At 37.2% G+C, this 16676-nt stretch overlaps 1 protein-coding gene across 1 annotated transcript; it reads left to right on the forward strand.

Moving 5' to 3' along the window:
• Positions 1 to 562: 562 nt before the first annotated feature.
• ATG2B (autophagy related 2B) lies at positions 563 to 6672 on the forward strand (the record flags this gene model as incomplete). Its single annotated transcript, XM_008936927.1, has 7 exons — positions 563 to 777; positions 1731 to 1800; positions 2756 to 2838; positions 3307 to 3428; positions 3577 to 3731; positions 4764 to 4913; positions 5701 to 6672. Coding segments are annotated over 7 exons (1026 nt in total), but the record flags the coding sequence as incomplete, so codon positions are not given.
• Positions 6673 to 16676: the final 10004 nt, after the last annotated feature.

Raw genomic sequence — 16676 nt, forward strand, 5'->3', positions numbered from 1 at the left:
AAAGAGAAAATGGACCATTCCCCACACTAGATAAAACAAATATACTCCTTCATGCAAGAGGTATTAAATAATGTGTCTGTCTAATAACTTGAAGTTGTGTAACCCCTAGAGAAAGGAACAGATTTCAACATTAGAGATAAGCAGTACAATGTATGTATACAGTTAAAGCAGTACTTCTAATCAACTTCACCATCTGATGCAAAAAACTATATATATTGAGAAGCCTATTGCCTCTATGCACTCTGTTTGTATGTTTGTTTGTTAGCAGTTACACTTTACCCATTTCTCTTGAGACATCATACTGAAATGTGTTGCTAGTGATGTACTTTGCAATACTGCCATTAAAACTAGATGGATTATTTATGCTGATGCATAAACTTCAATCTATACTTCTTGTAATCTCTATTGATAACTATGATACTACTCTGATAAGAGAATCTAAATGTTGTCCTGTTTAGTTGTTATTATAATAAGCATTTGAGCTTACTAAGGACACAGTAATTGTATAAATACAATATCTTTGTAATCACTGTGAAAAATGTCAGTTTACTGTATATAACTTCTTATCTTAGTTAAGAAGTCTCCCGGTGCTGAAGTTACGTGTAGTTTGCGCAGGCATGCCAGCAGCCTTAAGGATCCAAGTCCAGTCATTTCTTTCTCATCACACAAGCAAGCAAATGAAAACGGTAGCATTGATTCTATGGATGTGGTTAATGGAGATGATCATCATTTCTCACAAGAAGTGACATCATATAGTGATCAGCCTGTATTTTTCAGGTAAACTTTCATTACAGAATTTCCAGTGATGCGCAGCTGTTCTGAATGTTTTAAGAAAGTGTGATGATAAACTATTCAGACCTTAGGACAAGGTGTGTTTGTTTTTTTCACTGACTGAGAAAATCAAATTTATTTGTGTCACTGGAAAGTAACTAATGATTTTTTTATTAACTTTTGCACATTGCTTTGCACAAGAAAATAAAATTGAGTCTCTGCTCTATACACAACAGTAATGAGATATTTTCCAAATAAATAAAAAGAGCAGTCTTTGTGCTCTTCTAACAATGCAAATTACAGCTAATATAACCAGAGATGAGAATATATATAAGGAAAAAAATATCATGGGAGAGGTATGAGATTAAAATACCACAGGAGAAACACTAATGTAGTCCTGAATGGGAAGTGATTATAAAAATTGCAGCTTGTTATGCAGAAGTTGGTTGTTTTTTTTCTTTTTTAACTCTTTTGTAGTCAGATCATAATCTGTGCCTCTAACAACAGATCTGTGCCTTGGTAAGCAGTGCAGAACCAAATGATGAGAGAATGGCTGTAGTTCTATTTGACCACATTCATCACCAGCAGAATATTTTAGTAAATTCTAGCTGTAGGGCTAAGTTTTGCCCACAAAACTATCATTATTAGCCTTTTTTTTTTAAACTGAAATTCGTGCTGTGAAAATCAAGGGAAGATGTTCACTTGCAGGATTAGTGGCACTTTTGCAGGACTGTTATTTTAAATGCAAACCTCGACTAGATGTTAATAAACCGAGAAGCTGAATTTGCTACTGTATTTTCTATGCTTATTCTGGAGTATTAACACAGCAACTAGAGGATTTGTGGTTTACAGAATAAAATATGGCATTCGGTAGAATGGGAAACCCTGGGTTTCTTTTTGGAAGGATTTTATTTCCTCTTCGTGTTTCTCACTGCAAAAATTTCCTTTGTATATCCCAGAGAATTTCGTTTTACATCAGAAGTTCCAATACGGCTTGATTACCATGGAAAACATGTATCAATGGATCAGGTTTGTGTATAAGATGCTGTAAAAAAAAAAAAAAAAAAAAATTTATGTTGGTCGTTTTCTCCCTGTGAGCTGTGATACCATTTTTATGCTCTCTAGTCATTATTGAAGTGATCTTGAGAAATGTAGAAGTTTGGTGGTTTTTTTTCTCTTGTTTGTTATAATAAAGCATAACCTTGTTTCATTCTTAATTTGAAAACTAGGAAATGGATCCTCTTGGTATGATAAACTCAAAATGAGACTTGGAAGTCAGATTTATCAACTCAGTGACAGGCTGGAATGCTTTCTACCCAGCTGTGGTGCTCCTAAAAGGATGATACCACTATCTGATGCCAGAATTGTTCATTTTATTTTCTTCCTGTTTAATGCCGGAATAAAGTACCCTCTTTGTTTTCTCCCTGTTTCCTTCCCTTGTAGTCTAGTAGTGTATGGGCTTCAGTGGTAATGGCTGAATCTAACATGGTTAAAAGAATATTTAAAATAAGTATTGGTTATCATACTGAGTTTACAGAGCAGACGTGAAAAAGTCGGGTTTGTACAGCCAGTTTTGTACTCCGTCATGGCGCATCAATAAGAAAATACGGACAAGTAAAAGTAGCAACTTCTTGAATTTGCACTGCTGCCAAAGAAATCAAAACATGAATTCGTAGCTTTAGAATGCCTGGAACACACTAATGCAAGAGCTATGTTCACATAATTTGTTACATCTTAATATTTCTGAAGAAACCCTCTTGTATCTGGATGTTTTTCTTAGAGTAGCTGATTAATCCCAATTCCATCTTTTGCAAGTTTTCATGTAACATAATTCATAGCACTGTAAGAAGTGGCATATGGGAGACTGGGGAGAATCAGCTTAGACAGAAATACCTGCAGTGAGAGTTGAGATTATGAAATTTATTTCTTATCTATAGATTGTACAGGATGAGTAAAATCATGTGATAAAATATTTCACTTACAGGGGACACTAGCTGGGATTCTTATTGGGCTTGCTCAGTTAAACTGCTCAGAATTAAAGCTGAAGAGACTTTGCTACAGACATGGGTAAGTTTATCAAACTGTAAATTAGCACTGGTCTTGCAAGTTGAACGAGTTTATGGTGGGAAAAACTCACATAGCAAGCAAAAAGCAAGTTCTTTGAAAAGATGTTTCTAAAATCCAAGGTGTTTTTTGACTTCACAAATATTCATTCTAGTTTTTGTCAAACGTATAATGTTTAGGAAGAACTTCTATTGTCAGGAGAATATTTAATATATGTGCTAGTGTTTGTGCTAAACTCCTTTAGTTTCAGTTGTGTGTTTTATTTCCTGTTGAACTGGATGTGATTATGCAGTCTGGAACTTGTTTTATGAAGCACATGTAAAATGCTTGGGTTAGCTGACAGCAGCAAAAGATGACACTTGAAAACAGCTTTTTGTTCAATTGACAACTTTATTTCAATAAATAATGCATGTGTCTTAGTAGGAAGTGCATGTTTTTTAAAAAAAGTAATAATAACTTTATTTCTTTTAGTTTATTAGGTGTGGATAAATTATTCTCCTATGCCATCAGTGAGTGGCTTAATGATATAAAGAAAAACCAGCTACCAGGAATTTTGGGAGGAGTAGGGCCTATGCATTCACTAGTGCAGTTAGGTAAGTTAATTCTCATTTCTATTCAGACATACACAGCAGATATTTTTTGAAAAAACAAAACCCACAAATGCTTGTTTTCCTTTCCTCTCAAGGCATTCTGCTGATCTAAGAGAACTTTGTAACTATGGTGTTCTGTATTCCTTTTCAGTCCAAGGTCTGAAAGACTTGGTGTGGTTACCAATAGAGCAGTACCGAAAGGACGGCCGTATTGTGAGAGGCTTTCAGAGAGGAGCAGCTTCTTTTGGTACTTCCACTGCAATGGCAGCACTGGAGCTAACCAACAGAATGGTTCAGACTATACAGGTATAGTGTATTCTGGAGTTAGTCATCAAATGAGAAGTGTTGCTAGTATGTGCTCTGTATTAAGCTAATATCTTTATGCTATACTTTTAAGGTTGGGAGCATATCTCAAAAAAAAAAAAAAAAGGCAGCTGTGTATATAAGAAAGCAGACTGGGCAAAGCTTGCAGCAGTCTGTGAGGTGAGAACTATGGAATCAGGTTAGAATCTGGTTAGAAATTTGAGTTAAAATATTGCTGAACACCCAAACTGTTACATGTTTCTCTATGTCTTTAATATATTACAGTGTAGAGTTTAATACTAAAATACTCAGCTGCACTAAAAAAAAAAAATCACTGATAACTGAGAAAGACGAGTTCTGTGCACATGTGTATTTTCCAGTAGTAGATTTTTAACTTTTTAAAATGTTGGCCTATCTGTGCTTATTTTAAAACAAACCGTAACAACAAGAAAAAAAAAAAGCTTCAAAACCAATACTGATGAGTGTGTTGATGTACATGAAGTCTGTAAAGCTTTCTCGATTTAACCCTAAAGTAACCTTGGATAAGTTACATTCCTTAATGTAAAAGAAATAATGAAAATACACTTTTACCACCTAATTTTGTAAAAAGAGTGTATCTGCCCAAGCTTGAACATAAATATTAAAAAAAGTGGTATTACGCATGTGAGTAAAATTGTGTGTATGCTTGTGTCTTTGTAAGAAAAGCATACTGTTGATCAAATGTCTCAGTTTCTATCCTGTGCATTTTGTACAGATTGGAGGGTGCTTTTGAAGGAATGGCTGTTGGGGAGGGTGGGGTTTGGGGAACCCTACCAAAACCAGCAGCCTTCATTCTTTCATTATGGAACTTAATGTATAGTTACAGATGCACCTATTCAAGAAGATTTTGCAGAAAACCTTAACCTGATGTAAATTAATTTTATTTGTGGAATTAGAATGCTCTTATTTCAATTATTTCACCCTGTTAGTAGTTTAAATTTGTGTACAGATACTCTGAGTCATCTTATGTATTTGGCATTCACTTCTGCTCTTCAGGCAGCTGCAGAAACTGCCTATGACATGGTATCACCAGGGCCTACTTTCATTGAGGCAAAAAAGATCAAGCGATTCCCTCGCCATCGTTTAGCTCATCAGCCAGTGGACCTGCGGGAAGGTGTAGCCAAAGCATACAGTGTAGTAAAAGAGGTGAGTGCAGAAGTAATTGTCCTTAACCACTCCTAAGAATTTTTTCCTGAGACAGAAAACAAAATATCAGATGTTATTTTAAGCTGACCAAATTAAGGAGATTTATGTTTTGAAGAAAACTGCCTTCATCAGTAATAGTAAACCAATAGAAACCTTGCACTGAAAAATCAGAGAAGCGGAAATAAACTAAGATGTTATGCTGATAAGTGTGAACAGAATTTCAGTGATCTGCAGTTGTGAGGGTTTACAGTTACTCTAAGATATGTAAACTTGATTTCCTGCCCCATGTTGCCTGTCCTTTTATTTCCACACTGCCCACCTCACCAGTTACTGTTCATTTTGAGATTGTTGAGCATAACACCGCATTTAAAACAAGAAAAAGCTTTCTTTACTGTGACTGTGTTTTAAAAGTCAGAATGATGACCTTTTTCTATTTTATTTTAGTATTGTACTTTTAGTTAGTTGCACCTGACACCGTCTCTAGAAAGTCAGATGACAGCTGGGGAGTTTTCAGTTAATTCTGTCATTTTTTTTTTTTTTTTAATAGCTCACAATATGTCACAGCTTCTTCCCTTATACACAAGAAATGCCACCAGAAGTTATATGAAATATTTAACACTGTTATTTTAAGCCTCATTAGAAAAACTAAATTGTATTTTTATCAGTATAGTTCTACCAGTTAAACAAATCGCAAAGAATAGAAATGCTGAACAGTTTGTTTCCCTTAAAATTAGGGGAGAGTGCTTTTTCTGTTTTAGTGTAACTAATTTCTGTTAATTTCATGAAGGGCATTACGGACACAGCGCAGACCATCTATGAGACGGCTGCTCGTGAGCATGAAAACAGAGGAGTAACTGGAGCAGTGGGAGGAGTCCTCCGCCAGATTCCACCAACTGTGGTGAAACCATTCATTGTTGCAACAGAGGCAACCTCAAACGTTCTAGGTGGGATGAGGAACCAGATCAGGCCAGATGTGCGTCAGGAGGAGTCGCAGAAGTGGCGCCTCGGGGAGGATTGAGATGATAAATCTGGCTCAGCAGGCAGACAGTAAGGCTGGAAATGCAGAGGATTTTCCTGTTGGCAGCTTTAGATGGAGCTCACTTTGCTTTGTCATGCTCATCTCAGGAACAAATGAGGTTTTCAGCGATTTACTAGGAAAACATTCAACCAAAAATATTTATGGAGTGAAAGGAGAATTGGTACTTGCTTATGCAGTGCGTTACCAGTACAGTTGGTAGGTAGTGCCAAACGTAGCGAAGCATGCGCTGCCAGCCCAGAGACATGCCTGCTCTGTTCCCTTCACCCTCTTCTTCTTGGTAGATGTAACATCTGAAGCAGTAACCTGTATGGTGAAGCTGAGTATGTCTTAGAGATGTTTTCTGAGCATAGTCGAAGAACTGTTTTCAATAAAGGGCTCTGCGGATGCCCTTCACTGACTAAAGGATGAGAGCTTTCGATTTGGACATGGGCGGTGAAGGCCATGTCACATGGAAGCAGATAAGAGAATATTGTTTAGTGGTCATAAAGCATCGCTTTTAGCGTGGCACTTACAGCAAGGGCAAGCTTGGTAACCATTCAGAATTTAGATTCAGTGTTGATATACTTGTGAACATGATTTGTTCCTAAATACTACATACCTACTTTTGTGGGTCTTTGAAGAACCTGAATGTTGCAGAAATGTTCTGTTGTGTTGCACTTTAAAGAATATGGCCTGTATATTGTGCTTTTTTATAGTGTGACTAAAACATAATGTGCATTATCCTTTATGTGGTTTAGAAGCTTGCACAAATTATTGAAGAGCATCATTTGATGATGAACCTGCAGAGAAGTGTCTTAAATTTGTTTGTACTACTCATTATATGTAAAAACACTGTTGTATTCTGTTACACTAATGACAATGCTAAAAATAACTATTCTTCAGGAAAACAGCAGTTAAATATTATTGTCACCAACAATTCTTTGTAAGAATGGCCAATCCTAAGTAAAGTAAGAACAAATTTCATAGTTAAAATTCTATACAGACTTTATTTGAATAATGTTCTTTTATTTAAAGTTCATACTGTTGCAAGGTTGCTGCTCTCACAAAATAATTTAAATGGTTCATCGTCAGTTTTTTTGACAGCTAGTATTTGGGGTAATTTTATTTGAACTGGGTATGAATGAGAGAATTTTTAAAAAAAAAAAAAAAAAAAAAAGGACATGAGAATTTCAAAATTCAAGGTTGGTAGTAACATTATGTACAGTTCAGGAGGTTACCAGAGTCTTCACAGAGCTTTATTAAACGTCAGAGTCTTCACAGAGCTTTATTAAACATCTGACATTGCACCATCTTTAGGCAGGAATAAACTATTTTCGTAGTATTAGCAAAAACTGAAGGATAAAAAGTAAAAACTAGTCCAAATGGAAAAATAACTCATTTTGAATTTCAACAACTCAACCCTTTGGATGATGAGCCAGAATGTAAGTTTGTCATAGTCCTGTGCTTGCCTCAAGTGGAAATCCTGCAGGTGTGCTATGTGATAACTCTCCACTGATGGAGGGATGCTATTGATCAGACTTCAGTCTGTTAAGGGTGAAGAGGAAGTAGTTTCTCTCTGTTTAACACCTGCCACTAGCAAAAAATTTGGTGATGGGTCATACAGGACAAATAGGAGTGTATGAAGGAACATGGTTACTGCTTGTTCATCTGATAGTATACTAGTTATTCTTGAACACCAAATAATATGGCTGGAGGGTAAATGATTTGAAAATGACCCCACTACTGGGAAGAATTCTGCAGTCTGTTTTATTATTTTACATAAAATGAAACTCCAGTTACAAACACATTCTTGCATTGGGTGACAGGTAGTATTACAAAGTTTTGTTTCCATTCACTCTAATCATCTAAGTTTTGATACACTTTGAAGACCTGTATATTTCAGTTAAATGACTTGCTATAAGCAGTAGGAGGTGCTTTTTGAGAGGCCAAATACCCACAGATTTAATGACATGAAATATTTTGTGATGTAAAAATAACTTGCTGCAGTTTGTGTTTCTGCCCAGTAACTGGAGAGGTCTGCTTTAGTGAGAGGTTGAAGCTTGAGCATTTTGCACAGGAATAAGTTCTGTGTGTGCAGTCAGGTACCTCCTGAAGGCCTTATCAAGAAGTAGTGATGAGTCAATGCAAGTAAGTAGCAACACATTTTAATTTGCAAATACCATACTATGTAATTTTGGCTGGTCCAGTTCGTCCACTTAAGTGGAATATACTGTAATAGTAGAAATTAACATAGTTTCTTCTGTTCAGACATTGCTGAAGATGAGCAGTTGGCATTTCAGCATTCATTTTCAATTCTGTCATGATCTGGTGGTACTGCAATGCAATTAGAATATATTTTTATATGAAGGCATGCTGTCAAGGTAAAACTTTTTTTTTTTTATAGTGACTCGTTGGCAACATGGATTGTAAAAATTTATTAAACTTCACTTTTCAACATGTAAGCCTTGCATTTACTGCTTGCACTTATTGAGCCTTTTCAGTGAAAGTAACCTTTTTTCCAACATTGTATTTTTACAAGCAGTTGAACTTCTGGATGTATGTTCTGTATTGTTTTTCAGTTTTAACATGATCTTGCAGGGTTTGAAATGTTAAAAAACCCTAAGAAGCCACAAAACTTGTCAAACTGGTCTTTACCAGTAGGATTTTGTTTTCAAAATGCCTGGTATTGAGTGGCTTGTGCTTTAAATTAAACTACATATCGTGTATGAGAAGAGATTCATCAAAAGTTCTGCTCAAGACTTTAGGAGTTTTCAAGCACTTAAAAATATATAAAATGAGATTTGATTCTGGATGTAATTCCTGGAAAGGGAGGCCTATGGATACATCACTGTATTCTCTGTTAGCATGACGAGATCTGCAAAAATACTCGAATTCTCCACTGAAATCAGTTGCTTTAGATACTTTTAGATACTTATGCATTCTCCATATTTGTAGTGGGTGTAAACTGGCACAGTCCACGTTTAATGTTTCAGAGAACTTACTAATGCTGCTACTACTACTGCTGCTTAGTCCAATACTGTCCTGATAAACAGAACTGTCATCCTGAGTCTCCCAGAGCATCCTGGCACTTAGAATCATAGAATCTTTTAGATTGGAAGGGACCTTTAAGATCATCAAGTCCAACCATTGAGCCATTAGGGCTCTAAAGTCCTCTGCTAAAACAGATCAGAATCTGTCAGGGTTGGAAGGGACCACAAGGGTCACCCAGTTCCACCCCCTCTGCCATGAGCAGGGACCCCTCCCACTAGACCAGGCTGCCCAGAGCCTCATCCAGCCTGGCCTTAAAGACCCCCAGGGATGGGGCCTCAACCACCTCCCTGGGCAACCCATTCCAGGGTCTCACCACTCTCATGGCGAAGAACTTCTTCCTCACATCCAGCCTGAATCTGCCCACTTCCAGCTTTGCCCCATTCCCCCTAGTCTTGTTGTTACCAGATATCCTAAAAAGTCCCTCCCCAGCTTTCTTGTAGGCCCCCCTAAGATACTGGAAGGCCACAATAAGGTCACTTCAGCTAGTGCATTGAGTGCCTGGGAAGGACCTGAAAAAAAGACAGCCACCTTTGAAAACAAAACAAAACGGAAACAATGCCATAAGAATCTTAGCAGTGACTAAGAGCAACAATTCGTTTTCTTCCTGGTATCTGTTGATAGTTCCTAAAAAAGGCGTGTATTTAGCAGTGCAGCACACCCTCTGTGTACTTGCATAATGATAAGCATTAGGTCAGGCACCAGCGAGTTCATATTTGCTAAAGGGACATCTGTCCTTACTCTCTGGAGTGGTTGATTGTCAACACCCATTGCTTGCTTTCATCTGCAGTTGCTTAGCTGAGTTGCCAAGGCAGATTTCTTAATAAACTAAATTTCTTAATAAACTAAAAAGCTGTTAAAAGATTATGATCAAGGCACTTACTGAACATGATCCATATTCCTGCAAATGTGATACTGATTTTACTTCAAATATTGAAATGTCTGCTTTTTTTGTGAAATGGTGAAATCCAAGAATTAGTTTAGTTAAATACTTAAAATCTTGTAAGTATCTTGAATCTCACAGCTATCTGAGCATTGTCAGAGGTGTGGGCATTTATGTCAGTTTGGATCCCCAGTGTGCATAGTTCTCTCATTCTCCAGGCCTCACGATGTAAGCTTCTGACAACTGTTTTAAGTTGCTCTATATGCTGACTCTTGTTTACAATTAAAAAACCTAGATACTACAAATTAAGTACATAAGTACAATTCATGCATTTGTACTGGATTTCTTAATAGGTAGCTCAAAAACACAGCAATTTGTGTATTATGTTTGTGTATATTTTTTAAGGTTTTTTTTGCATTTATAGTAGCTTTGTGGTATTGTTTGTATATAGTTTACAAGGGTAAAGAATATAATCTCATGAAAAAGAAACCACTGTTGAAGGGAATTGACTATTTCAACTCCAGTTATTTCTCTTAAAGTCCTCCCCTCAATATGTCTTTGAGAATTATTTTTGACCATCATTTATATTGCACCAAAAGTGTATATTTTAGCTTACTAAAATGCTGAAGGGCCTGAGTGCAAATAGGTTGTCCTGTTAAATATGTTTAATGGAAACAAAAAAACATTAATTTGTAAAAATACGTAAATAAATATCTTAATTTGTTCCTTGAGTTGGTTTTCTCTGCCTATGAATATAACTAATACAGAAAAAAAAATTCCCAAAATAACAGTTAATTGTTAGAGCTTTTTTTACCTGCCCGACTCTACCTCAAAAACTGAGAATTTTTGTGCTGGAGAAAAGCTTTAAAATTGCACAGATGTCAAAAGCTCAGGAATAAATTAATCCAGCTGATAAAGTTTAACCCACCTCTGTGGTGCATCAGCAAAGTGCTCTTTAACTGTGTGGTCACATACTGTCTCCCATCAGCCTGTTGCTGTGTTTAGTTACTGAGTATGTATTTCTTACCTCCACATTCAGTGGAGATTTTAAAGCTTTATTAGCTTCTAAACCCTCTGAAGAATGCAAAATAACAAATTCCTTTTGGGATGCTTGTACGATGCTGACTTGGCAGGCCTTCTGTTACAAGCAGCTGTAAAGAGATCTTACACTGAGTACTGGGTAGTATTAGATACTAGTGGCACTGCCAGATCCCTGAATTGAGACACACACGACAGGAGTAAATAATTTTATACCGTGTTTTATAATGTTCTTACAGCTTAAAAAAAAAGACACTGTATGATGCCTGGATAAATACTGTGTCGAGCACTATCCCTTCATTTAAGAAGGAAGCTGCGTCCCATGTGGTGCAACTCTTCCTCCCCCTTTTTTAAAGCAAGAGCTCATGTGGATTAAGTTCCAATTTCAGTATTTTTATTTGAAAGCTCTTCCTTTTTTTTTTTTCTTTAAGAAAGTCTTGTATAAGCAGAATAAGAGAGAGAGAGAGAGTGAGGTTTTTTTTTTTTTTTTTTGCAAGCAAGTTGGACAAGTTTATTCTCAGCTTTCCTACATGTTGCTCATAAAAGTAATCAAGAGTATTTGAATAAATGCTGTGCTGTGAAGAAATGTAGATCACAGAAGATAAATAGGTAACATCTTAGAATTTGTCATTGATCATCCCAAGAAAGTGTGGAAAACTGGAGGAATTTTATTTTGCTTGTTCTCTGTACTTGCTTTCACAGATAAAAGTGGTGAAGTTGTGTACTGTTTTTATTTTGCAATTTGTGCTTCCCTGGATTTTTGAGAATTGCCAGTCACTTTCAAGAGAACAATTATGTATAAACTACTAGTAAGTGTTCATGGCTCTGCATTTAAGCCTACTGTAAATCAAACTTGTATCCATGTGGCCAGAATACCAGGCTTCATTTTGCTCAGATGAGCCCCAGGGAGATGATGCAGGATGGCACCAGCTGGAATCCCAATGCAGGGAAAGTGTCAAAAAAGTTCTCTTTCTCTTTGTGATGCTAAGGTGTACCAAAGGTACTCCTCACGGATCCAGGTTAGTCCCAAGAGCAGGTAAGAATAACTCTACAGCCTGGGACACTCCAGCTCACTGAGAATTTATGGAAAGCCACCCATATAATGTACTAACCCAGAGCAACTTTATCTGGTGTCCTTGAACTGCATTCCTAACTAAGGATCTCCCAGGCTCAAGTATTCTCTCCCCCCCTCCCTTTTTTTTTTTTTAAAACCTTCCCATTTCCTGTTAGTGATTTTTGCTAACAACCTTTCAAGTGGGATATTAAGTGAAGTTTTTGCTGCCAATTCATATTTCTAGCAAATAATGTTTTAAGCCATCTGGTATTTTCATAGATTATAAAAGACTTCATAAAGCTGCCTGTTTGTGCAGATAAACTTGAGGTTTCAAAGCATTTTATTCTGAAGTGGAATGATTAGATGTAAGAATTTGCTGAAGGACAACAATGAAGTATTTATGGCTCCACAGGCAAGGAAACAGTTCAAGCTCTTTAGATGTCTGTCACAAGGATTTGTGAGATCCTTATATGTAGTGTAGTTCTGTTCTCAGGCTCACATTTGTGTATCTATTATTTGCTCCGTTCTTGATTTATCTCTGTACTAGATGCATGAGTGTTAAATTTGTCTCTTCAGGGCCAAGAGTGGAAGGAAGCCTCCAGGGAAGAGAAGTGCACTTGTATAAGCAGGAGGAAGGTGCAGTCATGGTGTGCTGAACATAAACCCCGAAACATCACAGGGTGTGCTGGGAGAGCTTTTGTTAGGCAATAGATAGCATGGTTTTTTTTAAGTATGTTCTGTATGACCAGTATTGTACAGATCTGGATCCACTGCAGCTGATGGAAAGCCAAATAGCATGTGGACCTGGCAGTGATAGATGGATAGATACATCCTGTGGATGGAAAGGTAATAGACACACAAAGTATGACGTCAGAGGATGGAAACAGCAGTACTCAATTGTATAAACAAGTTCTTTATACAGACACAAGTTTTTAGGAAATACAATTCCTGGTATTTTATCCCTTTAGAAATGTTTAACAGTTCTGAAACGTTTCCTGGAATTATTCAGTAAAATAAAATACTCCACTCACCATGACCTGTCCCTGTGTACTCAGTGCCAGAAGTGTTTTTAAAGCACTAAAGGTATTTATTTCAAGCATGAAGCTTTCAGTGATGCCCTTGAGTTCCATTTTCTCTTGACCTTTATGAGTTGTTTAGTACCTCATTGCAATGGTGTTTACTCTCTTTGTTCTTTTCCATGTCACTTCTGCCTCTGAGTGCCTACTTTCTTCAGAACACTCAACAGGCCCAACACGGCAGATGTAAACAAGGGGGGAACAATTATACCAATTCCATTGAGGGCAAACCCTCCTACTTGATAGCTGAATTTCATTTACACCAGCCAAAAGTATTGTCCCAGGGCATGGCTTTCTATTTTTACTGTTCTTCTTTCCTAAAAGCTGTGACTTAAAACCATGTAATCTTTTTTTTTTCCTTTTCCTAAACAGAGGTGATGCCCCTCCAGGTAGATTTAATACAATGGAACTTGACATTTCATTCACACAGAAAAACAACTTCCAAGTTTGAGAGGATCCATTGACACATGATTGTAAACTGGGCCCTGTCTCTGCAATATCCCAGGGACACTGCAGAAATGACAGGAGGCAATTACAAAGGAGCACATCCCACTACATTAACCGTTAGTGCTTCTACATCTTTGCCCTAAGCCTCTCTTATCATTTAATGCAAAGAGCCATACTGACGTTAATAGAAAAGGTTTTCAAATGCAATTTTCATCATAACCCTCTTTCCTTGTTTTCCTCGGCCTGAATTTTTACTGATGCTACGTCCTATTAAGCGTGAAGCCCCAAGAATAATTTTTAACAGATATTTTTAAAGATGCAGAAAAGGCCAGAAAGGATAATGAATAACGATGAGCAGTACTTTTATTTGTCACACCTGAGCTTTGGTTTAAGGGCCCTTGTGTCTGAATTACTTGGTTTATACTGCTGCCCTGGGGGAAATCACTTGAATTTAAACTTACATGCAAACAGAAAAAAGAAAAAGTAGATTTTTCAGATTAAGACTGAAGACTTGAAAAAAAAAATTATTTTTTTTTTCCAGCACACATTTTAGGAGCAGCTATCCAAACAGGTCTACTGAAGACCCTTTTTGTGTTGCTGAATAATAGCTCTTAATACTTGTTGCTTTTTACAAAACTCATCTCTGCAGTGAAGTTAATATGGGGAGAGGACAGTAAAGTGAGTTCATTTGCCTGAACAGAGATGGAAGAGCTGAGGAGGAAGCTATGGGAGTAAGCCTCCAGCCCTCCTGAGGAAAGACAGAGATATTTGTTTTCAGAACACAGAGGTTGTCTTTTCTCCCTGGGTAGGAAAATGGAGCCTTTCTGAGCTTCCTCTGTGCTTTGGGGAACCATCCCTGACTGCTCTCCTCAGTGGGTGCAAGGACTGTTAGGTGCAAGGACTGACAAGCACACAGCTTCCTTCTGATTTGCAACAGAATAGTATTGCCACCTCTCCTAAGGAGATGACCTGTCGGCTAGTTTGTGATGTGAGCTGGGTAAGGTCTAAGCTGTCAGGGGAGGCAAAGCAAAACAACAGCTCAGTACACTTTGGTTTTACTGTAAAATACCAACTGAAGAAACATTTTCTCCTGGTTTTGTCCTGTTCTTGTTTAAAAAATAAAATAAATCTGTTCTTCTGCGGTGTGTATGACTGTAGCATTGCACAGGAAAATAAGCAGCCTGGGCTTAGCCTGCTGCAACACACAGTGATGCTGGGACTCTGGTCTTGCACAGCTGTCCATGGGAGGCAGGCGTCAGGCCAGTGGCTGCTGGCCCCAGCATGGTTTACTTCTCCTACCTTCTCCTGTGCTCTTGGCTGCTGAAAAAATCTCTAGAAGCATATAGCAGAACTGAAAAAAAAAAAAAAAAAAAAAAAAAATCCGTGTCCCTGCCTATTTATAACATGGATCAAGTGAGAGTTTGAGGAGAAGTGGAAGAGAAGACTCCTTCAAATTCTTTACTGTTTGAAAATTGAAGGACCTGCTTAGAGTAAGGCAAAGAAATGGGAGCATTCTGAGAGTTTTGTTAGTCTCCAGGGGAACTTCCACATGACTGAGTCTGTTTGCTTTGCTGAAAGCTGTTTCCTTCTTCAGATCACTTTCTCTTTACAATCAAGTCCACTGTGTTAGGTTCCAAGCAGCACGAATTCGCATTCCTCAGACATATCAAAATCCTGAATTTCTCTACAACGTATGTTCCAGAAATGTCAGCTCTCACTACAATGCAAAAATGTTTGAAATGTATTTTCAGAATAGCTCTTGTTTACATAAAAATTGGCAACTAATTGTCTTGTATAAATCAAACTTCATCTGATGTATCATTTGTGGGATAGAAACTATCTGTATAAGGGATAGCACAAAAGCCAAGGACTGAGAAGGTGCTGGATAAACATAGTCAAGACCTATTGTTGATGCTAAGGGTAATTTTAGGTGTTTTCATATGTATTCCTAGGTGGGCGAATTTGCATCCTTATATGGATTGTAACTTTGACTACAATAGTAATATTCTGTGAAGTCAAGATATATGCGAGAGAGCAACAGACACTACACTTTCTGCAACAATTAAAAGAAACACTTTATAAGGCTTAGAGATAATTTCCATAAGTGTTTTCTCATTTTCACATGGGAAGTTTCTATTTGTTCATAATGAAATGCTGGGATTAAGCCTTTGGAAGAAACCAATCATGCTGACAGGAAATATGAACAGGAAAGTGGCTGCTATAGAAGAAAATTCAGTTCTTTTCAGACCTGCTTTTCAGTTCTTAATTTGGAAAATATTGTAGTTAATTTTTACCCAGTAACTGAAAAAATAGTGTTGGGTTTTTTGTTTTGTTTTGCTTTTTTTTAAATATGATGTTTCTGTTGGGATGCTGTTCTGCTAGGATCAAATGTTGTTCTCCATGTCTATAATCTGCAAAAACTTGTTAATAATATTAATGAGGTATTGAAATACTTGGAATTGATGAAAAAATGGTTATCTCCAGAAAAATATAATTGCTAATCACCAGCTAGTTTTTATTTGAGATAATGAGCTCTTTGTGTCTGTGTATTTGCTATGAAATCTGTTTTTGTATGCATTTACATTTTGGTCACAGAATGGCTTAAACCTTCTTTCCAGCACCCACTCTATCCATGTCCTGCTCTGCCTCCTAAACTAGGCCAGGATACCTACTTTTGTGCATATGCAATGAATTAGAATAAAAATTGGATAATTAATAGTTTTCAGGTTTTTAATTTGTATCGGTTTCCTGAGTCATTTCAACACACACCTACAGATCCAGGTGTCCTGACTCAGCTCAAGGAGAAAGAACAAATGAGTGGAGGAGAAGTCTGACTGGGGTAGGACAACACAGAAGAGTCCTTTAAAGAAGTATATGGGAAAGTGGCCTCAGCAAAGATCAGTTCCCTTCACCTCTTTGTTTGCCCTCTGGGAGAGCTGAAAGGGAATTCACCAACTCATAAGCACACTCCCTATATGCACTCGTAGCTATTGTCTGTCATAGTGAGATATGACTTGTTACTGCTTTTGGAACTACAGTTTGGTATTGGTTTATTAAACTTGCTCTCAAAGGTGTGTTTTCTGCTAGCCAAAACACAACTGAGCAATCTATTCACTTTTCTTCCTTTTGTTCTTCCTTGTTTTTTATGTAACGGACAAGCTCTCATTATCTCACTGGTCTCTGATGGTGAGGTTTATTA

Source organism: Merops nubicus, unplaced genomic scaffold (genome assembly GCF_000691845.1).
Source record: "Merops nubicus isolate BGI_N331 unplaced genomic scaffold, ASM69184v1 scaffold4803, whole genome shotgun sequence".
Taxonomy (NCBI): domain Eukaryota; kingdom Metazoa; phylum Chordata; class Aves; order Coraciiformes; family Meropidae; genus Merops; species Merops nubicus.